General features: G+C 53.5%; 1 protein-coding gene across 1 annotated transcript; it reads right to left on the reverse strand.

Annotated features, from left to right (window-relative positions):
- Window positions 1-4,628: 4,628 nt before the first annotated feature.
- Foxn4 (forkhead box N4) lies at window positions 4,629-24,620 on the reverse strand. The gene is made up of 9 exons (XM_028765373.1): window positions 24,535-24,620; window positions 13,588-13,733; window positions 11,759-11,883; window positions 11,566-11,685; window positions 11,216-11,343; window positions 8,709-8,805; window positions 7,775-7,982; window positions 5,859-6,251; window positions 4,629-4,885 (listed from the first exon to the last, which is right to left on the reverse strand). Exons 1-9 carry the CDS (start codon window positions 24,618-24,620, stop codon window positions 4,629-4,631), a joined length of 1,560 nt encoding a protein of 519 aa, XP_028621206.1.
- Between the last annotated feature and the right edge of the window lie 644 nt (window positions 24,621-25,264).

Below are 25,264 nucleotides of genomic sequence, written 5' to 3' on the forward strand. Positions count from 1 at the left end.
TGTGATAATCAGTGCAGCAGGGGAGAGGCGCACGTGCGTCTTCAGCTCCTGTCTTTCCCTTTCCGTTCTTTTGGGTCTGTGTCACCGCTGGCTCCTTTGACAGTTCTCTGTTGACTCTTAGAGGAACCTCCAGGGTTTTCAGTGCTCAGCAGTGAGACACCAGCATTCCTGCCTCATAGGCAAAACACCAAGACACGTACACTTTTTTAAAAGTTGCCTTCTAACCTGCTGTGTCTGTTACTTGACACTGTGGCTACAATATCTGACAGACGACAGGAGAATTTACTTTGGGCTCATGGTTTCAATCCATCGTAGCAGGCAAGGCAGAGCAGGGGGAGGACATGACATCACTTCTCCCTGAAGCAGGACCCAGAACCTCCCAAGTCCGAGCTTTGCAATCTTCTCCCTGTCAGGCCCCAACTCCTAACACTTCCTCCGTCTCCGGTCATAATGCCAGCAGCCGGCAAAGAAATATTTGAGACAAGACATGAGTGTGTGAGAGACGCTCCAAGTTCACACATTGGTCAACAGCCTGCACCTGGGCTCCGACGCTCAGCGCTCTGCCTCACTCCCTGCCTTCCTGACTTCCACACTCCCCTCCCACCCCTCTCAGTTCTGGCTCCCATCTCAGTTCTAGAACATTCCCAAGGCAGATCCAGCCCAATAGAGACAGACCTTCCCAGAGGCAGGCGGGTTCACCCTCAGCTTGGCGGAGACTGTAGCATGTCCATCTTTCTTTCTTGGTTTATGCCGTGACCCCGAAGTAAGTTGGGCTAAGTTCTGGGCTCTGCTGTGGCAGCAGAGGCAGCCCCGGTAACTCCTTGTGTTCTTTCATTGGACACCCATGCCCATCACTTGGTCCATTCTTAGACTTAGCAGCAGTGCGTGTAAAAACTCGGATTGCCCAAGTATAATGCTATGTACCTGTCATCTCAGCACTGGGGAACCTGAGACAGGAGGACCATGAGTTCTGGGATAGCCTGGGCTACAGAGCAAGCCCCTTTGTGCCAAACAAAACAAATTGGCCCTGTCTACTGCCCCACTCAGGGTCTAGAGAGTCATTTAAAAAATATTTACTTTCGCCGGGCGGTGGTGGCGCATGCCTTGAATCCCAGCACTTGGGAGGTAGAGGCAGGCGGATTTCTGAGTTCGAGGCAAAAAAAAAATTGCTTTCATGTGCGTTGATGATTTTGCCTGTCTGTCTGTCTTTCTGTCTATGTGAGGGTGCCAGATCCTACGGAATTGAGTTATAGACAGTTGTGAGCTGCCACCTGGGTGCTGGGAATCGAATCCTGGTCCTTTTAACCACGGAGCCATCTCTCCAGCCCTGAGTTCTATCTCACCTGGAGCATTAAGGGCCCAGGAGCTGCTGGTCCTCAGTGAGTTTGGCCAGGTGTCCTTGTTTTTCTTCAGTTTGACACAGGCTACCGTCATCTGGGATGAAGTAGCCTCAACTGAGAAAATACCTCTATCCAAATGGCTTGTAAACAAGTCTGTGGGGCATTTCTTGATTAATGATTGACATGGGATGGCCCCGCCCACTGGATGGTCAGGTAGACCAGGACAGGTGGTTCTGGGTTCTGTAAGAAAGCAGGCTGAACAAGCCATGAGGAGCAAGCCAGTAAGCAGCACCCCTCCACGGCTTCTGCCTCAGCTCCTGCCTCCAGGTTCCTGCCCTGCTTGAGTTCCTGTCCTGACTTCCTTCAGTGATGAACAGTGACCTGTAAGTCAAACAAACCCTTTGCTTTTGGCCATTGTCTTTATCATAGCAACAGAAAACAACTAAGACACCAGGTTTCCGTGTTTTACTCAGAGAAAACTGCCTGATTCCAGAAGGTAGGGAGAGTCAAGGCCGAGGCCACTGAAGACGCCTATGGGATCTGAACACCCCCAAGGACAGGGGAAACAGTCCTCAAAACTAAGTTGACATGGCTTCCGTGACCTGGTAGTGCTGGTCCCTGGGCACACTGCTGGCTGAGCCGAGGGCTATACAGAGGGACAGGCGTTCGTGGTTTGGGCACATCTTGCCGGACAAGGTGGCCTAAGGGTATGACGGACAGGAGGCCAATTAGTTTCTGAATGTCACTTGTCCTTGAACTAGGAGGCTTGGAGACTTGAGGCCAGCATCACATCCCAGGGCCATCTGAAACACGTCATCCTGGGATCGTGGCTCCGCCTCCAACTGTTAGCAGGTCTTTAGCCTTTCCCTACCCCACCCCCACCCCCACCCCCCCACCCCAGCAACTGCTGTTGGGAGAAAGGGCAGGTGTCTAAAGTCCCGGAAGTCAGTTCTGGGAGAGGTTTGTGTCTCTTTAAACCAGCGGACAAGTGGGATCTGGTGCCTCTCACTGATGCACCTCTCAGCCTCAGTTTACCCTTATAACATCAGTATGGTTGGTTTTCTGTGGATCAATAACACAGTAGTTTAAAACGGCACGTTTATCCCCATATAGGAGACCAGAAGCCGGGCAGTGGTGGTGCACGCCTTTTAAACCCAGCACTTGGGAGGCAGAGGCAGGTGGATTTCTGAGTTCGAGGCCATCCTGGTCTACAGAGTGAGTTCCAGGACAGCCAGGGCTACACAGAGAAACCCTGTCTCGAAAAAACAAAAAAAAAAAAAAAAAAAAAAAAAAAAAAGACCAGAAGTCCCAGAACCCCACTGGGCTAAGATCTCGGTATCAGCGGGCAGCTCGATCAGTAACCAGTCTCAAGACTGGGGACATGATGCTTCTGTTGACTGAGCTTCTGTCACAGGGCACACTTGACGGATAAGCCGTGGGGTAGGGGGCCTGGTACTGGTTATTTGAAGTTGTCCACGATGCCATTTCTGTACCAGCAAAATGGAAGAACTGAGTACTAAGCCACGGCCTCTCCAAGGGCTCACAGTAGTGACCATCCCTGGCCTGGCGTGTCGCAGATGTTGAGAAGGCAGGAGTCTTTCTGCTGCCCTGTCCCCAGCTTGGAACAGCTCCACCAGACCCCAAGGCTGTCACGTGTAGGCCCAGCCCTCTTCCACCCCTCCCAACACACACACACACACACACACACACACACACACACAAGCATCTATTACGGGAGAAGATGACAATTGTCTACAATTCATTCCCAAGATGCTACCTGTCAAGTGTTCACTCTGAAGGACAGTAAATGTCAGTCTCGTGAATTTCACTGATGTCCCACCCCTGGGCTGATTCAGCGGGCGCTTGGTGTCAGAGGACTGGGCTTCTGTGCTGTGTACTGTCCGTTGTTCCTACCCCTCTCCTCCCCCATCCCCCCCCTGTCCCCCGCCGTCCACACTGAGCCACACAGCTGCTGTTCAGCCTTTATTGACACTAGACAGTTAGTTATTCAGTACAACAGCTACAGAGTCTTGGCACTGCCCAGATATGGGGTCTTAACATTTAAACAGCATGACTGTTCGAGGGCCCGGGCACACAGCAGCCGAGCAAGGCTGGCCGGGTGGGCTGGGCTGCACCATCTGGAGTCAGGGATGTTTCACACTGCCCTTCCAGACAGTTGGTCTGCCTGCTCTTCTTCTGAACAACCTAGGCTGTGAACTCTCAGACGTGGGGTCAGATATTGAGGTGAAAAAGAGGTTGTGGAGGAGACCCCCACTCTTCTCCCCAACAGGCCCACCTGCCTGCAGAACCTCCACTTGGAAAAAAAACCAGTCACGGGACAAGACAGTGATGTGAACACAGACAAAGAAGAGGCCGCCGCCCAGTGCCAACAGTATCCTCGCTGTGAAGCCGCAAAGAATTATGGGCGCTCAGGGCCCAAGGTTCATGTTTTCCTGCCTCATGTCTCTAACTTGGCACAGACAGGTCTCTGCCCTTTCCTCCTGTCTCAGCCCCGCAGGTCTTAGAGAAATCCTCCTCAAAGTCAACGCTACGGTACCTCCCCTCCCGTGTATCCCCAGGAATAGCTGTGAGCCATGATTAAACCTTATAGGAAAATGACAGGGCGCTTCCCAGTAGCAAAAGTGCTTGCTCAATCTCTGAACCGCAGGGGTCGAGGTGGGGGCTGACTGAGCAGGCTGGAGACATGACTCGGGGGTCACTAGGGAGTTAGGCTTGCTGAACGGTGGGGAGTCCCTGTGAGTCTCATTGTAGGGATCTCAGATGGAGTCACAATAAATATAAATAAATTTACACACAGTCTCAATAGCATGGCTCTGGACACTGTGGGTGCAATGGCCAGAAGCCTGTGGCAGAGGTCAACCACGTCACTTCCAAGGCTGACCGGGCCTTTCTCCAGCTGTAGGCCATGCTCTGAGGCGTAGTCAGAGGTTCCTCTCCTAGGAGAGTGTGTGTGCTCGGAGCTTTCTCTCCTGTGTCTCCGTGACACACCACTGTGTCCCAAGACGGTCTGCTGATCATCCAGAGCTCTGCCAGGAGCCAGGCTAAAAGAAAGCCATGTCTCACCATGGCCATACCTCTGTCTCAGGCCCTGCAGAAGACGGGGAGGTAGAGGGCTTGCCATTTCCCCATGCTTCTGACTTGGGTGCCCCAGGAGTGTCCTGTGGCGGCCTTGTTGGGGAGCAGGAGGAACCACAAGCTGTCATTTCCATATCAACCATCAGCTAGAGATATGGTGCAGCTGAGGTGCTTTACTTCCAGGCCAGCAACTTAAAGCAGAGCGATGGGCTTGTTCCCGGGTGTACCCAGGTACTGTGCAGGGTTGGCCACGGATGGGGCTGCACTGTCTGCGGCGGAGTAGGCAGCATAGAGACCCGTCACCTGCACATCGGGGAAGGACTGGTCACTGCTGCCAGAGACAGGGGTCAGGCTTGGGGCTCCTAGATCACAGCCAAGTGGGGAGTCTCCGAAGGCCCCCAGAGTGTCCAGGCTGAAGCTGTCTTCTTTCATCTCTTCCCACAGGTTACCTTGCAATGACAAAAGCATTTGGGTGAGTTGGCTTAGGGCCAACCAGCCCTGGGTTCAAATACCCCCCCACACACCTCTTGGGACCAGAAGTAAAAATCATGTGAGGTGTTCAAGGCCTTGCGTTCTCACAGAGCAGATCAGAAGCTGAGGCCCAGCCCTGGTCTTCCCCCTGCTGCTGTGTGTCCCTGAGAAAGCCACTTTAGTCTCTGAGCCACAGTGGAAGATGACGATCCAAACACCCACATCTGAGGCACAGTGAACGGGAAGCGTTTGGTTCCCGTTGGGCAGCCGTCTCAGGATCAAAGCTGGGAGGACATGCTGCTTCCATGTCACACGCTGGTGACACTCTCTCGTTCAGGGAGAAAGGAACAGGGAGGTGGGACATGCCTTTCTACAGCTCTCTGACTGACTCACCTGCCATCCGGTTCTGTTCCCTAGTGAGGGACCGCGCACCAGGGCCGGCACACAGCAAGCGCATGCGCGCTAGGGCTCGGATGGGTTAGGAGCCTCTGCTGGTGCGCACTTGATACCCTGCTTGGTTCTTGGATGCGTCTGTCCACTCATTGTCTCTCCCTGGACTTACGGAAGGGGCCACTGTGCTGTAGTGTGACCCCGCCCGACTTAGCGTGCGTAACTTTGAAGCAATTACTGAAGAAAAGTTTGGGGATATTAGGCTTAAATCCTGGGTCTGCCAGTGAGCAGCCAGGGGACCCAGGCTGGTGACTCAACTTCTCTTCGCTTCAATATACTTATCAGCAGAACAAGGAGGAGATGGCAGGGCCGAGGGGCTGTGGCAGGGCGGAACCAAATGATGCCTAGGAAGTGCTTGGATGGTATACAGCAGGTGCTCCTTAAGTGTTAATAGGTGGGGTGGTTGTCATAGTGACGATGCTAAGGGTGGGGGTAGGCAGACCGCTGCCGGGCTCCTTCTCTCCCCTCAACCCTGCCCAACCCCCATCTCCTACACCTCACCCTGTAGAGCGAAGTCCATGATGCTGGGGTCGAGGGCGTCCACCTCTGTGTTCATGTCAGTGCTGATGTTGAGGAAGTCCCCGGGAACCCTACCCATGGCTAGCTGGGGGAGAGGCCCTGGGCTGAGATTGGGTAGGGCATGAAGGGGTGGGGTCTGGGCTGGTGCCGGGGAGTCAGGGCCCAGGTGTGCCTGGGGCTGGACCTGGTGGTGCAGGGGTACCGACTGTAGGGATAGGGTCATCAGTGGCTTCGGTGGGAGTTGGGAGATGGCCAGGCAGCTGTGGGCCATGGCCACCGTGGTGGCGTGAGTCAACACGGGGGCTTCGGGCTCCCCTCGTTTTCCAGGACGCCGGCAGCTTTCCGGGCGGTCGGAGATGAGCTTGTCCAGCTCCTCTGTAGACAAGTAGGATATGTGACTCGGAAGTCCCTTCTGTCACCAGGTCCTGAGTCCCTATGCCACCACCCATATGAATTTAGCAACCATCTGAGACTCTCGGTCTCCTCTTCTGTGAGATGGTGTGATTCTGTTGGCACTGGGTTGCCATGGAGATGTGATGGCATCCCAGGCCATTAAAAGACCTTCATGGAACTGGAGGGGAGTTACCATCAAACTCTAACAGCCCCTCCCCTCCAGACAGGACCTTACAGCACAGACCGGTGGCCATATGACTTCCACCAGTCCCGCCAGAGGGAGCCGAGGCAGAGACACAGGTCCCAGGAGACAGCTAGACCATTGATGATTAAGGAGAACTAGCCGCTCTGTGCAAGAAAAGAAAACAAAGCAAAGCAAAACAAAACCCAACACTGAAACTCACTGCCGTGGGCTAAATGGACTCCCTTCTGTGAGAAGAACAACAAAGAATGAAATCACTCTTTTAAAAAGTGTGTGTATGTGTGTGTACGTGTGCATGTGTATGTGTGTGTATGTGCATGTATGTGCATGTGTATGTGCATGTGTGTGCATGCATGCGCGGGTACACAGAGCACACATCCAGGTCAGAATAGGATCTCAGGTGGCAGCCCTTGCCTTCCACCTTGTGACAAGGTCTGTGGTCAGCTCATGCATCTCCAGCGCCCACCTTGCCCAAGGAGCCCCAGGATTGCTGATGTGCACTGCCACACCCCCTTTACCTGGATTCTGGGGTTCAAGTCTTCACACTGCAGTGTGGGCTTTTTCACCCAGCCCCGGGAATCACTCATGTTTGACTGTTCCTTACTGAACTCAGGAACTCACAGCAAGCTTAGACCAAGGCCTGGGAGTCCTGGGATGGGTGCCACACAGGGCCTTCCACCACTTCCTGCTAAAACCTGTCTCCCCTTTACTGAGTGGAACACTGATGCCCCGCCCCCCCAGCGCCCTGTACTTGAACCTAGAGTCACTTATTCAGCAAGACTGTTTGGCTAGTGAGCCCTAAGGACCTCCCCCTCCCCATCTCTGCCTCTCTAGGACAGGGCTCAGAGACACAGGTTGTCATGGTGCCCTTTTACCTAAGATTCATTCTCATTCTCTCTCTCATTCATTCTCTCTCACTCTCTCTCTCTCTCTCTCTCTCTCTCTCTCTCTCTCTCTCTCTCTCTCTCCCACCCTCACCCCATCTACATGGGTGCCCGCCAGAAAAAGATGCCCAATCCCCTGCATCTGGGGGTACAGACAGATGCAAGCATCCCGACCTGGATACCAAGAAGCAAACCCTCATTTTCCTCAGGAAAACGCTAACCACCCGGCTGTCTCTCCAGCCGCTCCTTATCTCCAAACCCACAGATGCCATCTCAGAGCTGCGGAGTGAGAAACCAGGGACCGCAGCATTTCGTATTTCTCACCGGACTCCCGCACTTGCTGGCTTCTAGACAGGGGCGGGGAGCCGTGGGAGGCTATGGAGGCGGCGTGTGCGCATGCGCGGTGGGTCGGGGCTCACCGGGGTTAGCCATGCTGCGGTGTATGGCGGCGAGGTCCTTCCTTTTCCACTTGTGCATCTCCTCCTCCATCTTGTCGATGCGTGCCAGGTTCAGGGCCCACAGGCAGCCCTTGCGTGAGGAGCCGCTGGACTTGGTTTCCACCTTCTCGAAGCACTTGTTCAAGGACAGGTTGTGCCTCACCGAGTTCTTCCAGCCGTCAGGTGCTGTCTGCGGGGAGACATGGGTACCCGGTAGATGCCTCAGGTGACACCCACTAGTGAATCTTTCCCTGCCTGGGCACACTCACACTCACGCCTGTCGGGGCAGGACACAAGGAATTCTGTCTACAATATAAGCTGGGGAGATGAGAGGGAAGAGTGGGGACCGCGTCAGGCAGGAGCTCCTGTCCTGGTGGCTGTGGATCTGTAGTTGAACCATAGTCCAGGGCTTCAGGAATGTCCTTTCTCATCTCTGATGCCAAAGGCTATGGCGCTGCCCAGTAAGTTCGGTGCAAATCCTTTCCAAACGTTCATACTTCACTGCCGGATAACCAGATACTGGGACCCTAGCTCACCCGCGTGTTCCAGCATTTCTCCCTGGGATACTGTCCAGGCCCCAGATCCTGTGATCCGAGATTCCTGGCTGCTTTTTGGTCTTTTGGGGTTTGACGTTTACAGGCTGACTAACAGTCAACCGCACTCCAGCAGCTGGCAAAATCTTCTTAAGCCCTTCTGAACTCACGAGCGAAGGCTCTTGCTCAAGGTGGGCTCCGCATTTTGCTGTCTGGCTTCTGTGCTGAATAGCTAGCCCGGCCCCTCCCCTCTTTACACCCGAGATGCATGAGGAGCTCCCCTTCTCCATCCCAGCCCGGTCTTATTGCCCTGTTCTCTTCGTGAATTGCATCTTGTGGCTTGGTGTGATGCGGAGGAAGTCAGGGAGAGGCAGAGCCCTCACCTTGAAGTAGGGGAAGTGTTCCTTCATGAAGCTGTAGATCTCACTCACGGGCAGGCTGCCAGTCTTGCTGTTCTTCAGGGCCATGGCGATCAGACAGCTGGGGCCAGAGATGGGGATGGAAACAAGCCTCAGTCAGGTGACTTCTGGCAAGGTCCCCTCATCCCAGGAGTTCTGCCCTGCTTGGTACCCTCCACATTCCCAGTGTTAGCTTCTTATTAGCACCTTTCCTTGAGTCTGTGCCTATCCCTCCCCCACCCTCCTCAACTCAGCCACAGCGGGGGGAGGGGGGGTAGATCCAGCTTGCCCTTTGACCCCCACTCCCATAGGCTTTTTAGACTTCATCCAAGATGCCCCCTCCCCAAAGACCAAGATACACACTGCTGTTTCTACGACTGACTTTTTAATCTGAAGAAACAGGCTCGGAGAGACCGAGCCATACAGTCTGTGACCATGGAGAACCAGTATCTGATATAGGGTCGTTAGTCCCTCCCAAGAGTGGGTCCCACCTGAGGACCACTCACTTGGGAGTCAGGTCACCTTTCCTGTCTGTCTAAGATGCTCCAAAGGCAGCCCCTGTTCCCTCCTTCTTTTTACCTTTTTTTTTTTTAATTTATTTTTTCTCAAATCATAATTCATTCACACAGGGGTTATAAACACAGAAAGGCAGGATGTAGGGAAGGGAATGACACTGGAGTGTGGGTGTTCAGGGGGAATACAGATATCTTCAGAACCAGGTATCGGCTGGGTGAAGGTTCCGGGGACAAGTCACTATGACTCTGCCTATGACTCGATTGTCCTTATCTAAGTTGGTATTGTCTGCCAAGGCTACCTATTTTCAAGGTCTATGACTACTCAGGCTGGTAAATTTCCACAAAAGCTGCCTATTTACATTAGCTTATAGCCATCTGTTTCAATGTTTTTCCACTGAGACCCAAGACTTGGTGTTAGTATACATGTATGACAGGCCTATTGCTGATTTTAGGCCTATGGCTGATTTTAGGCCTTCAGTGGGTAAGCAGGGCTGCCCCTGACATCTCTTCCCTTCTCTAAGTATAGAAGGGCTGTGGCAATTCTAAACTTGCGAAGGCGGGGATAGAGGCCTGACCTCCAGTATTTGAAGGGGACCTTGTAATGGCTCCAGTCCCCCTGTCGTTGTCCAGTGAGGCATGAGGGTCATACTCATCCCAATGTCTTTTTCCTGGAGAGGGGATACTTTTGACATCAACCCCTATGCAGTCAGGCTTGTCCCTCAGGGAACCCAGATAGATATTTTTATCTTTTATTTATATTCCCTTGGAGTGCTTAGCCTCACAGCCTAAGCAAGAATTCAGATCGCCCGTCAGAGTGGGTTCTGGGTGGCCCCTCTCTGCTTGGTCTAGGGGCAGAAGTCCCCCCTTTTAGGTTGGGTGGAGATGGGTTTTGGAAACACCCTGTATAAAGTAACAACCTCATCTTGAGTCTCGTGGTCCTCCATAGCTAACTTATGATAATGTATCTGAGTAGGTTTTGCTACCAAATTATTTATCTGTTGTATCACAGAGTTAGTCCACCTATTTGAGGCCAGGGACCAGCAGAAAAAAGCAAAAAGAACCCAAATAATGGTCCCAAGATGGGAGGAAATAGGGTTGACAACCTTGGAGAGGCTGAAAACCAATTCTTGTACCAGCATTCATCTGTCTCTTTCTCTCTCTGATTTTTCTTAGGGCCTTCACTACCTGTTTCATGCTCTCTTTAACCCTCCTTGTCTTGTCTATGTAAAGGCAACCTTCTTCTTTAAGAGCTGTACACAGTCAAGAGCTGTACACAGCCTTTTCTATTGTACTAGAGTAAATCAAGTCCAATAAGGATCTTTGTGATTTTAGGAGGTCTCTTCAGACAGTGAAACGAGGGATTTCTTCAGAATAGTGATGTCAACCTCTAGCTGTTTGATATTCTTGTCAGTGGCCCTTCAAAGGTCTGAGTAGTGTAAGTTCAGAGGCCAGCCTCTGGATTAGAACTTCTAACAGCAGACATCACGGGTGATTCATTTTTTACCTGGGATGCTGCCTGAGTTAAAGCTCCTGGGAGTCCCTCTTTCTCTCGGTTTTCTGGGGTTGGGTACGGAGCTGCCGCCTGTGACCTGCTCTATGCTCCTTTTTTTTTTTTTTTTTGGTTTTTCAAGACAGGGTTTCTCTGTGTAGCCCTGGCTGTCCTGGAACTCACTCTGTAGACCAGGCTGGCCTTGAACTCAGAAATCCGCCTGCCTCTGCCTCCCAAGTGCTGGGATCAAAGGCATGTGCCACCACCGCCCGGCTCTAAACTACTCATTTATTTATTTATTGTATGTGAGTACACTGGCACTCTCTTTAAACACACCAGACAAAGACATTGGATCCCCATTACTGATGGTTGCAAGCCTCCGTGTGGTTGCTGGGAATTGAACTCAGGACCTCTGGAAGAACAGTCAGTGCTCTTAACCACTAAGCCATCTCTCCAGCCCTGCCTCCTTCTGAGCAGTCAGATCTCACCTGTAGGAGTAGATAGGCTTCGGGTAGTGTTTGGGGTGTGGCTCCTGAGAGGAATGCATCGTCATGTGGGCTTGTGGGTAGGAAGGCCGAGCTGCAAACGGACTGCCATAGAGGCCTGCAGGAGGGCACTTGGCAGAGAGAAGAGAGTTGTGAGACAGGCAGATGTAAGCCACAACCCCAGCTCAGTTTCCTACTGCAAGGAGATGCTTCTGTGTGCCCAGACAGACTTGAGTGGTATGAAAGTGTAGCCAAAGAGGGCATCTTATCCCTGGGAGCCTGAGGAGGACACTGAGGTTCAGAAAGGTTGGTACAAGCGATTCCAGGATAGTCTGTCTCCAAGCCTATGGTACCTGCTGGGACCCCGGAGGCAGGGGGAACTGGATTTGGGCAGCCGAAGTATATAACTGTGGCATTTCCTGGAGGCCCGATGATGACTGGCCTGCTACGGGGAACTGGTTCATCTGCTCAGCCTGGAGAGATGGAGACAGAAGGTCAGGGAGGGACAGACACCCTCCTCTTTCCCAGCCGTGTAATAGCACTTACGTTGGTTCTGTGGCCGCCTATGGGGTTCAAGCCCAGCGTGCCTCTGGGGACCATGGCAGTCTGGCTACGGAGGAGGGGGCGTGGCGCTGCACCCACATGCAGGTCTGCCGTCCCAGCCAAAGCACCTGTAGGAAGAAGGCACAGAGAAGTCGCTCTGCTGGAAATGGTGGCCACAGTGGGAGGTCCATCACACATCGCAGGAGTATGGGGGCCACCGTCCACCCCATGACCAGGCATGCAGGAAGTGCTTCTGAATCTTTTCTGGAATGTGATGGTTAATAGTGGGAACCCTATAACCTGTGTAGCCTGGCCAGCCGCAGCGTCCCCATTTCTAATTACCCCTTACCTGTTTACAAAGTTGTCATGGGTTAAATGTTGTACTGCCTACCGAGGGCTTAGCACGTGATTGGGTATGTAATGAAATCTCTATGAACGTGAGCTGGTGATGGCGGTGATGATAGATTAGTTTGGTTCCTGTCCTTTACGAGCTAAATCGTCAATTTAGCGTCATCTCCTAAAGCTTCATGGCTCCTTGGGGGTCTCTAGATTAACATACAAGTGCTTTGTCCACCGCTTCCTCCCTGAAGCTCTGCTAGTCTGCTAAAGATTAGCCCAAGAATAACAGACATATACCTACTTCCTGTGCCGGGCCTGTGACAGACATCACTAATCGATCACAGATTCTCATTGCACCATCTCTAATCAAGTAAACATGGTCTGCCATATACTGCTAGACCCTGTCTTATTTTGTCATATATCAAACTCCAACTGCTTTAAGATGCCTCCTGTATGGACCACTGGAAATATTCTGGAAGAATAGCTCTGTTCACTTTCTCTGCAGATAAGGAAGCTGATTGGAGGCACATTCCAATGCTGCATAGCTATCTTCCAGGGCTCTAGATTAGAGTTAGAAAACTTAATCAGCAAGCCAAACCTGGCCCATAGTCTGATGGCCTTTATTTGTCAATAAAGTTTTATTGGCACACAGCCACATCTGTTCATTTATATACAGTGTGTGGCTGGTTTTTCACTGTAAACGTCATGACTGAATAGTTTGGATCTAGACTTTATGAGTTAAAAAAAAAAGTCTAAAATATCTTTTTCCAGCAGAGGCACCGGCAGAACACGCCTTGTAATCCCAGCAACTCAGGAGGCTGAGGCAGGAGGATCTGGAATTGAAAGCCAGCCTGTGATAGTTAGAAAGACCCTGTCTCAAAAGCAAATAAATTTTTCTTCGTCCTTCATGGAAGACGCAGTTAATCACTGTGGACATTGCTCGAATGACCTGCCCCAGAGCCAATCCGGCCAGGCACTGATGTCCACCTCTGTCCTGGTCTTGTGTAGCCGTGGCATCTTGGCCAGTGTTTTCTGTCAGCGCTGACTTCAGTTCACTTTCTTTGATTACAGCTCCCTGTCACTTATGGAGCACCTACAAAGTCCAGGACTCTCTCAGAACCTTCTAGAACAGAGGGCAGTACATATGTTTTTCTAAAGGGTCAGACAGCAAAGGCTTTTGGCCTTGCCAACTACCTGGCCTGCTGTCTCCATTTTCTTACTGTCTTCAGAAAATCTAATTCCCACTCTTAGCATGTACAAGAATGGGACTCAGTTTGCATTTGGCCCAACGTGAGTTTGCTAACAGTGTGAGGTGTTTGAGTAATTCCCAGGATGTCTTCTTCCCCGGGGCTTAGCATCTCACTAAGGTGTGGATGGACATGCTGCCAGAAAGAGGGGACTCTTCCCATTTTACAGGTATGAACAGAGAGGCCAGAGAGACAGAAGAACCTCCCTGTGGCAGGGCTGGGGTCACCTCCTCCCCTTGAACCTACCTGGGTGTGGATGTGGCACACTGGGGCTGCCCAGGTCTATCCTCTCACTTGCCATTTGCTGCAGCCGAGGCACATCCACGGCTGTGAGCCATGACAGCGACTGAAGGTCCCCAGGGAGGTCATCTTCCCGCATGGGAGGCAGGAGCCTATTCCGAAAACCAAAACCTCAAAATCCAAAAGTTACTGAGCATTTCCATGATGCCACAGTGGAAAGCCCCACGCAGTGGATCATTTGAGGGTTCGCTGTAAATGCTAGCATATGTAAACCCCTTCACACTGTGGCGTGTGACATGACACACAAGACACCCATAGTCTCCGGTCCCTCCACAAACACGGCTCACCGTGAGTACCCAAATATTCCCCAAACCTCCAAATTGGAAATTCAAAACACTTCTTTTGGATAAGGTATATGCATACCATGTCCCCTAAACTGAGGTTCAGCACAGTCACTTGGTCACAGTCATGTGACAGCACAGGAAGTGGGGGTCCAGGAACAGGTGGCACAGCTTGCAGCCAGGGCTCTTCCTCATGACCCAGGCAGCCTCTGGAGCAGGCTAACAGACATGTGTGTCAAGTACATGCATAGCTCTCTGCAGAAAGGCTGTGCCGGATAAGACCCTAACCAGGGAGATGACACTGGTATGCCTGAAGTCCCATGTGCCATGTGGCCAACAGCTTTGTGTTAGCACCCTTGTGTCTGCTGTCTGGGATGCCCATACCCTATCCCAGCACCGTCTCTTCAGTACCAGGGGCTGTCTGCTCTGTTACCAATCGGCCACAGCCTATATCTTACACTCGAGTTCAAACCCGTGTGTGACAGGGTCTCAGAGAGGAGCAAGGGGGGCTTGTGCCCTAGAACCTCAGCCTCTAGGTCCCTCCTGCATCTGTGGGGTTTCCCACATGGCCTTCTCCTGGCATTTCCAAAGCTCACATTCTCTCTCTTCCCATCTCTGTCCTCAGAGCCGCAGTTAGCGTCACCATGACCACCACCGCTGCTCAGCCGTCACAGGTCTGGGCTCACGAAGCCGGTATCAGGTGACTATGAGCGACCTCGGCCATTGGTCGCCTTGTAGGAAAACAGGACCTGGAAGTCACTGGTAACTGGCTGGTCCATGTCAGTGGCAACAGTTGGCCAGGCTGCTCTCCCCTGGTGGCCCATTGTGCCACAAATGACTGTTGCCCCTGTAGCACGTGGCCCCATTGTTCTAAGTCTCAATGCTGTCGTTTCTGTGTTTCCTAGCGGCCCAACCCTTTGGCCTGCTCACAATTCATTCATCTGAGTGACAGTCCTGGCCCTGGCCTAGGCCTATGCCATCTGTTCCCTAGGCCCCCAGAGACTATGGTATAAAGGGGAGGGGCTGACCCCACCCTCTTGACCTCAGTCCACAGCCAGCCAACCTCCCAGGGATGCTGGTGAGACCCCTGTTCCTTCCCCATTGCCCTCAGACGAGGGGGATACCCAGCCGTTGGGTTCCACAAAGTGGGAACTCTGTGATGTTCTAGGACGCCAGCGTGGACTAGAACCTGCCAGAGGCAAATCCAGGAAACAGTTCACACAGAGGCTGAGAGGCACAGGGGCTCAAGTGGGTGACTTTAATCCTGGTTTCCGTTAAATCACCCCCTTAACCTCTCTGAACCTCGCTCGGCTTTTCATCTGTAAATCACAGACAAATGTCCCAGTCCCGGGTTCCCAACACATCCTCTGTGACCATTTCTTTAGCGTTGACCGTTAACGCCAATATGAGCGTCGTTATTAAGAATAGCCAGGCTCGGAGCCAGCAGACACACAGCCTGACCATGGCCACCAACCACTTACAGTTACTGAGATGCCCTTAACTAAAGTCAGGCCCTGGGGGGGTGGGTGTCCCCATTTTCCATATGGAGAGACTGAGTCCCTGAGCTGTCCCTAGGTCCTGAACTGCTTCCCATAGAATAAGGACCTTCAGAGATAATTCTTAAACGTGCTAAGCAAGTGTCGGTGTGGGGTTGGTGCTGTCCTGATGGTGGCTTCACTTTCCCAGCATCCCTCAGTCCCTCCTGTGCCTCCCGCAGTCGCCAGCTCCTCAGCACCCCAAATTCAGTCTGTGTTTTTGCTGTTCCCTGTCTGCCCAGCCTTCCTTCTCTTCCTCACAAGGCGATGCCACACTGGGGTCCGGGTCTTAACCAGGAAGGGACAGGATGGTTAGGGCTCCTGGCTCCCCTGGGAGGGGGCATCTTCCTTTACCTGTGGACAGCCAGGTCATCCATGATCCAGTTCCATCATCCTCCCATCATCCTTGGCACTGAGTGCTCCCACTACTCCTCTGTAGCCCATCATTCTACCCTTACCCCTGTGGGGCTCACCGAGGACCTTCGTTGCCCACATGGCCGGTTGAAACAGACCGAACCCAGGTCAGTGATCTCAAGAAAGACTTGAGTATAACTGTCGGGTCCAACCCTGCTAGAGTTGCCCTCTGATCCCCGAATTCCTTATCTGGGAACAGCAGGAGGGCTACGGAGAGCAGAATGGCTCACTTTACAGATGGGGAAACTGAGGTCAGTATAATAAAAGTCCCTTTTCAGGGTGACAGGGGCTCAAGCCAGGTCTCAGCCATGTCCTGATGCAGACTAGGGTGACAACCCCGACCTGAGTTCAGAGCTCTCAGCCAGTCTGTAGCAGCAGAGTAAAGAGAGTTACAGGGCGGAAGGGTCATACTCGGGTTCTGGATCCACACTTAGAGACGACCCTGAGCCAGTTGGCACTGGACAGGTCCTTGGGACCCTGAGTATGTGGCTTTAAGCAAGTCCCTTGAGGCCCCAGCCCGTCCCCTGAGCCGCTGTGAGCATCAAATGAGACAGTGTATAGTCACCTTTTAGTGCAAGCTGGGCCTGTTCTCTATTTTGGGGCTTTGCTGTCACTTCGTGGGGAGGGGGAGGTGTCTGTGGTGTTCCTGCCTCGGCCATGCCCAGAGAATGTCTGTCTCAATGTGCCAGCCCTGCTCGGCCCCGCCCACCCCGCTGTGCTCCCCTGACGGAGCACTGCAAAGCCCCTCCCCTTTTCCACACAGGGGCTGGGATCTGAGGCACGGGAGGACCGGGTATGGACTGTCCTCACTGTCCAGTCCAGGAGCACGCTGCAGTACTCCTCTCCACAGCTGCATAGGGCCTTCAGACTTCTCCCTCACCGACTCAAGCGTCTCCCCATCCGGGAGGCACTCACGCGCAGCCTCGCTTCCTCCCAGTACCTCATAGAGTGTAAACTCTGGGTTCAAGGCATTGCTACAGGAAAGACTCCTGATTTAGGAATTATCCTAGCTTCTTGCCCTCAGAACAACACTTGACCTCCAATCTTGGTTTTTCCAATCTGTAAAATGGGTGTGAATGAGAATAAAGATGAAGACACCTCAGACCACCCCTTTCCCCCAGAGATGGTTCCTAGGGTGGTTTGAGATGTGGTTTGAGATGTCTCCTGCTATCATGAGAGGGACAGATACACAGACAGACAGACAGAGAGCAAGCGCCTATAGCAGGATTCACAGTAAGTTTTTCCTCTATAGGATACTTGCAAAGGCAATGAAAGTCTGGCCTGGCCCTGGGGCCTTGCAAGCCTGTTCCACTTACTGTCTGTCCTTCTGTTCCTCAGTGAGGAGAAATCCTGGGGTCACCACGCCCCCGATGCCCACACGCCTGCGACCAGCTCTTCTCGCTGCACCCCTCCCCCCATTCTCCGTTCTGAGTCCCTGTCTCTGTCACTGCGACTGACGGGCTGTGTGACGAAGTCCTGGCCTCATCCTTCCTTTCGGATGACGTCGTGCGCTTCTGAACCTTTCTAAGCCTTGGTTTCTACATCTGCATAATGGGGATAGCAGCCTTAGAGGGAGAGCGACCTTTCCTTCCCCCCCCCCGTGGACCAATCTCATTCCCACAGAATCACTATCCCTCACCTGACTGCCCACGTCACCGCCCAGCTGCCCGTCACCGTGCAGGCTTCCTACGGATGCGACTCGGGCATCTGCAGTGGATGCTCACCCCGTGCTCACCCCGTGCTCAGGTGATTCCCACGTACCGGGTACCGGGGAGTGCGCTCACCCTGTGACTGACTGGGTGGTCTGACTCTGACCCAGGAGCCGTGTGCGATGGGTCCTAAGGCTTCAGGGATGCCACGGGCGGTTTTCACAGCCTCGGCCTCCAATCAGGGGCCCCACGCCTTCTGTTCGCTCACGGTGTATGCTTTGCCTTTTCCTCTCCGTGCAGCTGGCCTCTCCCTCTCAGGCGCGCATTTCTCTGGCCCCTGATAGTCCGTCCTATCGTTGTCTACAAGCCTCTGGTCTCTTGAGCCCTGCTAGTGTCCCCAGCAGTCACCACCCAGGTTTCTGGGGACCCTGAGGGTCAGGAGGATCGACAAGGATAAGACAGGGGCTGAACCTCTTATGGGGTGCAAATGACCCCAGGAACCCCCAGTATTAAAGCAAGAGACTTTGTCTCCTCCACAGGAACAGCCAGAGCCCAGCACCGGCCTCTGTACACAGTAGGCGCTCAATAATCACAAACGCACCCTACTTTCCAGATGCTCAACCCCCACTCTCTTGGGACCAAGCAGGGGGTAGAAAACTCAGGTGTTCTCTGTGGCTACAGTTCACCTTGCTCAGAGAGTCTGAGTGGGTCTAAGGATAGCCTGAGCATACAAAGGGGCTAGCTGAATAGACAGGGGGGCTAGCCTGAGCAAACAGGGGACTAGCCTGAGCAAACAGGGGACTAGCATGGGCAGACAGAGGGCTAGCCTAAGCATACAAGGGCTAGCTAAGCAGGGAAATTAAAGCACCTGTTCAGGGGTCCCTAGGGTGACCCCTAACAGTGCATCCTTCTCAGACCCTAGGGCAGTTGTCATTCTCAGGGGTCATCAATACTGAGAGGGCTCCCAGAGTTCCCCTGACCCTGGCTTTCCAGCGAACTCCCCAGATAGCACATCTCCCTGTTTGCACACAGCCTCAGGCACACTGTTCTTTACTGACCCCCATACCACCCAGACCTCTCCCAATTAGGGAATGTGGGGTCAGGTCTAGTTCGAACCCCCCACACACGGTCTATCAGCATTCATGAGACTTGTTTATGAGCGTCTGTGCCTCTCTGTGCCTTAGTTTACCCGGCTGTAAAATGGGCACACTCATGCCACACCCTGTCTCTCAGTCCTGGTGAAGATCAGGCGGCAGAGGAGAGAGGTACTTCCTGCAACTGCGAGTGCTCATAAGACTTGTTCACTCCTCTGAGGAGTACAGACTCAGCGTGATTGGGCCACGAACAGTGTTCAGCCCTTAGGGTATCCACGCCAACTCTACATATCCCAAACGGGCAAGCTGATTTTTCCTATGTCTAAGCAGGTGGGCTCCCTAACTGACCCCGGATGGCCAAGAAGGAGAGTCTGTGGTACGGCCGCATATCCCGTAGTCCTTCAGTCTGCATTTCCCAAGGCCCCTGGCAGCTAGGAGGTCACCTCTGACCCCAGCTCACAGGCAGCGTGCCTCAGGAGCATGGCGTGTAGCAGGCTGTGGGGCTGAGCTGAAGGAGAGGCCCTTGGCCTGCAGCCCCTCCCGTGGCCACTCTGCCCGACTGGCCGAAACAATCCAGCATGTGTCGGGGGAAGCACACAGCTTCATCACATCCTAAAAAGCGTTTAATCCCAGCACTCGGGAGGCAGAGGCAGGCGGATTTCTGAGTTCGAGGCCAGCCTGGTCTACAGAGTGAGTTCCAGGACAGCCAGGGCTACACAGAGAAACCCTGTCTCAAAAAAACAAAACAAAACAAAAGTGGAGCCGGGTGGTGGTGGGGCACGCCTTTAGTCCCAGCACTTGGGAGGCAGAGACAGGCGGATTTCTGAGCTGGCTCTCCTGGCTGCCGGGGGAAGGGGGCGGGGGACCCGCTCTACCGAACCGAACCGTAGTGGCTTCTGCTCATCTGCCCACCTTGCTTCCTACGCTCACTCTGGCTCCTTCCCGGTGTCCCCTGCTCAGAGCCACCCGGACTCCCCAGCCGGCCCGGCCCTGCGAGTCCTCCCCATGAGGGCTGCCATTCTGGGCATATGTCCACAGGTCTCTAGCCTCTGAGGGCTAAGACAGCCGTGTGTTTGACACCCTGTGGGTATCTCTTGTCTGCCTGCTCGGGTGGGAAAGAGAGGCGGAGTCAGCAGCTGAGCTGGTGTCAGAACAGCTTCCTCCGCTGCTACTGCCAACCGAGCCCCGCCCACGCTTCCTCCAGGAAGCCCTCCCAAGCCGGCTCAGTGTCTCTGAGCTCTGACCCGCCCCTAACATTGATGCTGTAATTAATTAGTCAGGCTTGGACAGCTGAGAAATCTCGCGCTGATTTCCAGGACCGTCTACTCCCTTCTAGTCGCTAAATGCCTAGACGACGACAAGACACACGAGAGTAGCCGACTCTGCCTGCCATTCCCTCACGTGACAAATATTTGCCCACCGAGGTGGACTGGACTCCACGGCGGCCTTGTTCCGTGTCCCCGCTGATCACGCATGTGCTGAAGAGCCCAGCGGGCACCCAGCTAGGGTGAACCCGTGCCCGGAGGGCTACGGTTTCTGTAAGGATCTCTGTCCCCATGGCTGAGACAGAAGCCCATGGTGGGCAAAGCTGGCACTGCCATCGTACAGGAGAAGACACAGCCTGTTTGAGCTCAAATCTGACCCCTACTTCTCTGTAGCTGTGCGACTTCAGCAAGTTGGTTCCCCCACCCTTGTGCCTCAGTTTCCCCATAAAGAAAGCGGAATCACGATTCTCACTGCAGGGCAGACATGAGGATAGGAAGACAACAGGTCCAGGGACACTGTGTGCTCCAGCCCCGTTCTTAACTTCGCACTGTATCTTCCGCTCCTCCCTTGGACGAGTCTCAGGAGGGGTCTGCCCGCAAACACTGGAGGGAGGGACTCAGAGCCATCCCCCATCTTGATGACAAGGAGGTGCCCCACCCTCCTGGGCTGTGGGTGATGAGAAACTGTTACAATTCCACAAACCGTTCTTGTCTCCAGGATTAAGCCTTTGAGGGCTGTGTTTACCCAGCTAATGTGTTCTTTGTGATACTTTTCAGAATGGCTCACGGTGAGGCGGAGGGGGCGGGGGGGGGCGGGGGGGAGGGGGAGGAGACAGTTAAATGCTATTTAGTGCGCTCAGAAATTCCCTGCGAGACAGAGTGGGTATACCATGAAATGATGTGGTCTGTGGAGAAAGAGGAGTGTTGTTACTATCTAGAACAATAGCAAACTTGGGACTCTGTGTGTGTGTGTGTATGTGTGTGTGTGTGTCTGTGTGTGTGTGTGTGTTTGTGTCTGTGTGTGTGTCTATGTGTGTGTGCGAATTTTTTTGGGGTAGCACAACTGGACCCCAGTGAGGCCACCTCTCTTCCTTGTCTATACAGGAGCTGGGATGCTATTCAATTTTCTGACCTTGAAAATGGAGGGTGTAAAGACATTAGTCCCCCTGTAAGTCTACCCGGGAGGTTACAGCTGGTGGGTGGCGCCTCCCTTAAGAGGTTCAGTGTCCCGCCTCACACAGCGAGGGGCTTTTGAATAGTTTCCCATCACTACACAGGATTTGTCTGCTCACCCATCTATCCTGTCAACACAGAACTAGCCGGTCTGCCTGGCACTGTGGTTTACTGAAGGAAACCATCATTCGGGGACAGGGGACTTCTCTTCCCAGGACCCCTTCCTTTTTTAGGGCAGACCCTGACATTTTGGGAAGTTAAGGATCAGGGAAAGAACTCTCAATGGAACACCGGGAGTGGGCGTGGGCCCAAGAACACACCAAAATGCCTTCCCTTGCTCAGCTCCCACTCTGGAGGAAAGGTACTGGGTTTGATCTCTCTGAACTAAGTTCCAAAAGTTGAGACATCTGCTCAGAATTTTTTTTTTTTTGTTCTCCTTCCCTCTCTCCACATCTAAGCCTGTGAGCGAGTGAGGTCCCTAGCCTTAGTCTCCTCATCTGCAGATGGAGATGAAGCCAGGGTCATCGATGTAAGGAAAACACAAAGACAACACTTGCTGGGACTGAGCAAGCACCTAGCACCTAGCACCTAGTACTCAGCAGGTACTTAAGAACTATTCCCTGACATCTGGGGAGAGGACTTCGCTCCCACCCTCTGAGCTAAGAAGAAACCCAGCTAAAGCTGTCAAAGCTCCAGGCTCCTCACTCAGGGAGAGAGCTGCAGACACTGGGGGCTGGCTCTGGTGTCAGCCCCTAGGAAGAGAGACTGGTGACTGCTCCCTGTCTGGCCTCCGCCACTGACCCCTGACAGCTGCCCCAGAACTGGGCGGTTGGCTGCAGCCAGCAACGCCCTCCTGGAACGTGGAGCATTGAAAGTTAACTAACGGCTAAACTAGCCCCAGGGGGATGGAACACCAGGCAGCTGCTTGTGGCCTGTGTGGGGGGCCCCAGCAGTGGCTGGAGTCACACCCTACAGGATTCAATCTTCGGAGTAGTCCCTAGAGACACTGGAGGGCAAATGAGAAGCCATAAACCTCTATTATTCTGGGAGAAAAATGGGAGTGTTGCGCAGAGAATTATAAAATTTCCCTTCCAGGAGCGAGCGCCATCCTGGGCTGACTGAACGCCTTGCCCGGTGCAGGTACAAAACCCTTGTGGCCAGCCTGTTGATTGGTTTTCAGAGATTTCGTTTCACAGAGTGGATCAGAGAGGATGATAACTTGTCCACGGGTCACACAGTGGTGAGGTAATTTGTGACCTTTACCAGCGGCGGGGGAGAAGGGGTAAGATTAGGGACATGATCTAGGAGTCTGTAGCAATCTCAGATTTGAGGACTCAGAGCAATCACCCTGGCTAATCTCTGGATTCATTCCCTTACCAGCTTGTCACAGGAATGCTGTGTGCTCAGGATGGTTTGGGGGCAGCTGGTCACCACTTATCCCGAGAGTCACCATTTATACCGCAAGAGGTGGCAGTCTAAGACAAAGGGCCACCAGCAGTTGTAGCAAAGGTTTCTGGGGTTAGTGGTTTCTACCATCTGGATGCTTTAACTATCAAATAGATGGCTATACATGGGAAAGGTATACTGGGGTCCCAGCACCTCCGAATCTGGGACAGATAGCACGGGGCCTGCTAGTCCCGAGTCACCAGCCAATCAGTGAGCGGGATACACCTGCCATCCCCCCCCCCCCAAGGAGGCTCTCTGTCTGCCCTCCCCTGGGTTTAGAGCCGAGCAGTGCTGAAGGCAATCTCTGGCTTGCTCTGGCCTGGACATGTAGCCCAGCCTCCTCGCGCTGAGCCTCCGTTGGGTGGCTGATGGGCGGGTATTCGGATTCGGGGATCCCACCCCACACTCCCCGCAGGCTCTCTGTGGTTCTGACTCCTACACATCCCAACGTGGCTGAACTGGGAGCAGCAATAACAAAACTAGTTAAGCCGCCTGTGCCCCGCCAGCTTTGGCGTGAATCCTTGTGGCAGCCTAAGGCGTGACCGTTTACAGCTTTTATTTATTTATTTTTTTACCATGGGGTGGGGGAAGGACATCATATCACAGCACACATGTAGAGGTCAGAGGACAATTTGGGGACTCACTTCCCTCCTACATGGGTTCCAGGGATTGAACTCGGTTCACCAGGCTCAAACCACAAGCACCTTTACCCACTGAGCCATCTCACTGACAACAGTAGAGCCACCCTGAGCACATGTCAGGCCTGCTGGGTACCTGTTAACTGTAGGGTAGTTTCTCTTGTCCATGGTGTTAACCCAATGATGCCTCAGAGAGCACACCCCCAGCAAGCTGAGCCAGAAGAGGCTACTCAGTTGCCACAGCAACCCCATACCCCCTGGGGCCATTTGGCTCCATTTTACAGATAAAGAAACTGAGGTTTAAGAAGTGCCAGACAGTCAGAGAAGCCAGGTTTACCCAAGCTGGAGATGCTCACACAGCCTCCACTCACAGCAAGAAAGGAAGCCCAGAGGTCCTAGGTTTTGGGTAAGGCTTGCCTCAGTTTCCACACCTGAGTGATGGGCTCAGCAGAGGCCGGGAATGATGGGTACAGTAACTGATACACACACACACACACACACACACACACCACCACCACCACCACCACCACAAGAAAAACCCAGCTGTTTGAATCCTTGGCCTCCTTTGTGTCCTGAGACGGCCTTCTTCTAATTGGAGGCTGCCCGTGGCCTCAGCAGGCATGGCTGCTGCTGCTGCAGTGGGCCTCCCAAGCCAGACAGCCCCTGGGTAAACAGGGCTGATTTGAGGTGACAGCCTGGCCTTCCCGCGGCAGCCCCCATCGTGGCCCCACTACTTAACCAAGACATGGTGCTGGCTTTAGGTCCCTGGGAACCAGGTCAGGGTACTCCATCTCAAGGAAGAGAGGCTAGCAGGGGACTTTCCTTCTCTTTCTCTTCCCTCCTCCCTCCTCCCTCCCCGTGGCTCCTCACTGCGCTCTGCTCTGGACTTCAGTTCTCCCACCTGTTTGTTTGTTTGTTTGTTTGTTTGTTTGTTTGTCTTTTGGGGTTTTTTTTTTGGCCGAACCCCCAAATGGCTTTCCACAAAGCGGGAAGGTCTATGAGGCTCCCCCACGACCCCCACTTTGATCCCATTTCGAGAGCCATTCTACTTGGGTTTCACTTTCAAAAGAGACCCCGAGGTCATCTAATTCCACAGGAGATGAGAAGAAAACCAGGACCAGAGTGGGCAGAGGACTTACTAAAAGTCACACAGCCCAGGCTAAGAACTCCCAACATCCAGGGTGCTTTGAGGGGTGGGGAACATTTCCTAGAGCCCCTGCTGGAGTCACTGGATGGGGGGGGCAGCAGCTGCTGGGGTTGCCAGGCTGCTCACAGTCTGTAACCCAGGAGAGACGCTCCCTTAGAGGGGACAGGAAACTGCAGGGAGCCTCTGAAACTCACACTTTTCAGCTCATGGAAGCGGCAGACACCCCCACCAGCACGCAGCCCCGCCCTCACCTGTATTCCTGAGAAGGGCGGTGTTGGCTGTGCCCGGAGCTTCTGATCATTCCTGACATTCTGGACTGGATGTCACTTTCTATCATTTCCTTAGGGAGGGGGGAAAAAAAGAAGTAAAAGAAAGTTCCCATCAGCACCGGTGTAGGCAGGGCAGAGACCCGCAAAGGAGTCACAATCGCAGGAAAATCCTGCAGGGTTTAAGAGCCAAGGATGGAGAGTGAGTGAAATTCCAAGTTCTTTCAAATCCAAAGGGAAGCGGGGGAGGGGAGAGCCCCTAAATGGAAACGCCAAGCTTTGAAAAGCCCAAGCAAAATAGAAATCTGAAGAATTCCATTCGGTTCCCAGCCCCATTCCCCACCACTCTTCAGCTATGAACGGCTTGAAAATGAAGATATCATCAGAAAAAAATGGATCTTGATGAGGCTGGGGGACCATCCCTGGGGCTCTCGCCCTGGAAGGAGACCCCCACGGGTGCCGGCAAACCAGTTCATGCACTGCACCACCCACCCGGCCACCCATAAACATCATTAAATAAGACTCTGGGGGCGCCCCTAAATCCTCTAAGCCAAGTTTGAAGCAGGTGTGGGAAGCCTTCAGCCCCGATGGGGGCCCCCGCGGGTGGGACGGGGCGCGCAGCCCGGGTAGTACCGTGGTACCTGAAGCGGATCCTGGGTTGGGTGGGGGCGGGCGGCGCTGCGTCAGGGGGACTCCCTTGCGCTCGCCCCCTCGC

This window comes from Grammomys surdaster, unplaced genomic scaffold, assembly GCF_004785775.1.
Source record: "Grammomys surdaster isolate TR1022 unplaced genomic scaffold, NIH_TR_1.0 164, whole genome shotgun sequence".
NCBI lineage: Eukaryota > Metazoa > Chordata > Mammalia > Rodentia > Muridae > Grammomys > Grammomys surdaster.

Bases quoted from the DNA above. Each gene is read 5' to 3' on its own strand.
- Foxn4 (XM_028765373.1), bottom strand. From the start codon at position 24,620: ATGATAGAAAGTGACATCCAGTCCAGAATGTCAGGAATGATCAGAAGC. The intron at 11,686-11,758 runs GTAAGTGCTATT...CCATCTCTCCAG, and splicing joins TAGGCGGCCACAGAACCAAC to GCTGAGCAGATGAACCAGTT. The intron at 11,344-11,565 runs GTACCATAGGCT...CTCTCTGCCAAG, and splicing joins TGCCTCCGGGGTCCCAGCAG to TGCCCTCCTGCAGGCCTCTA.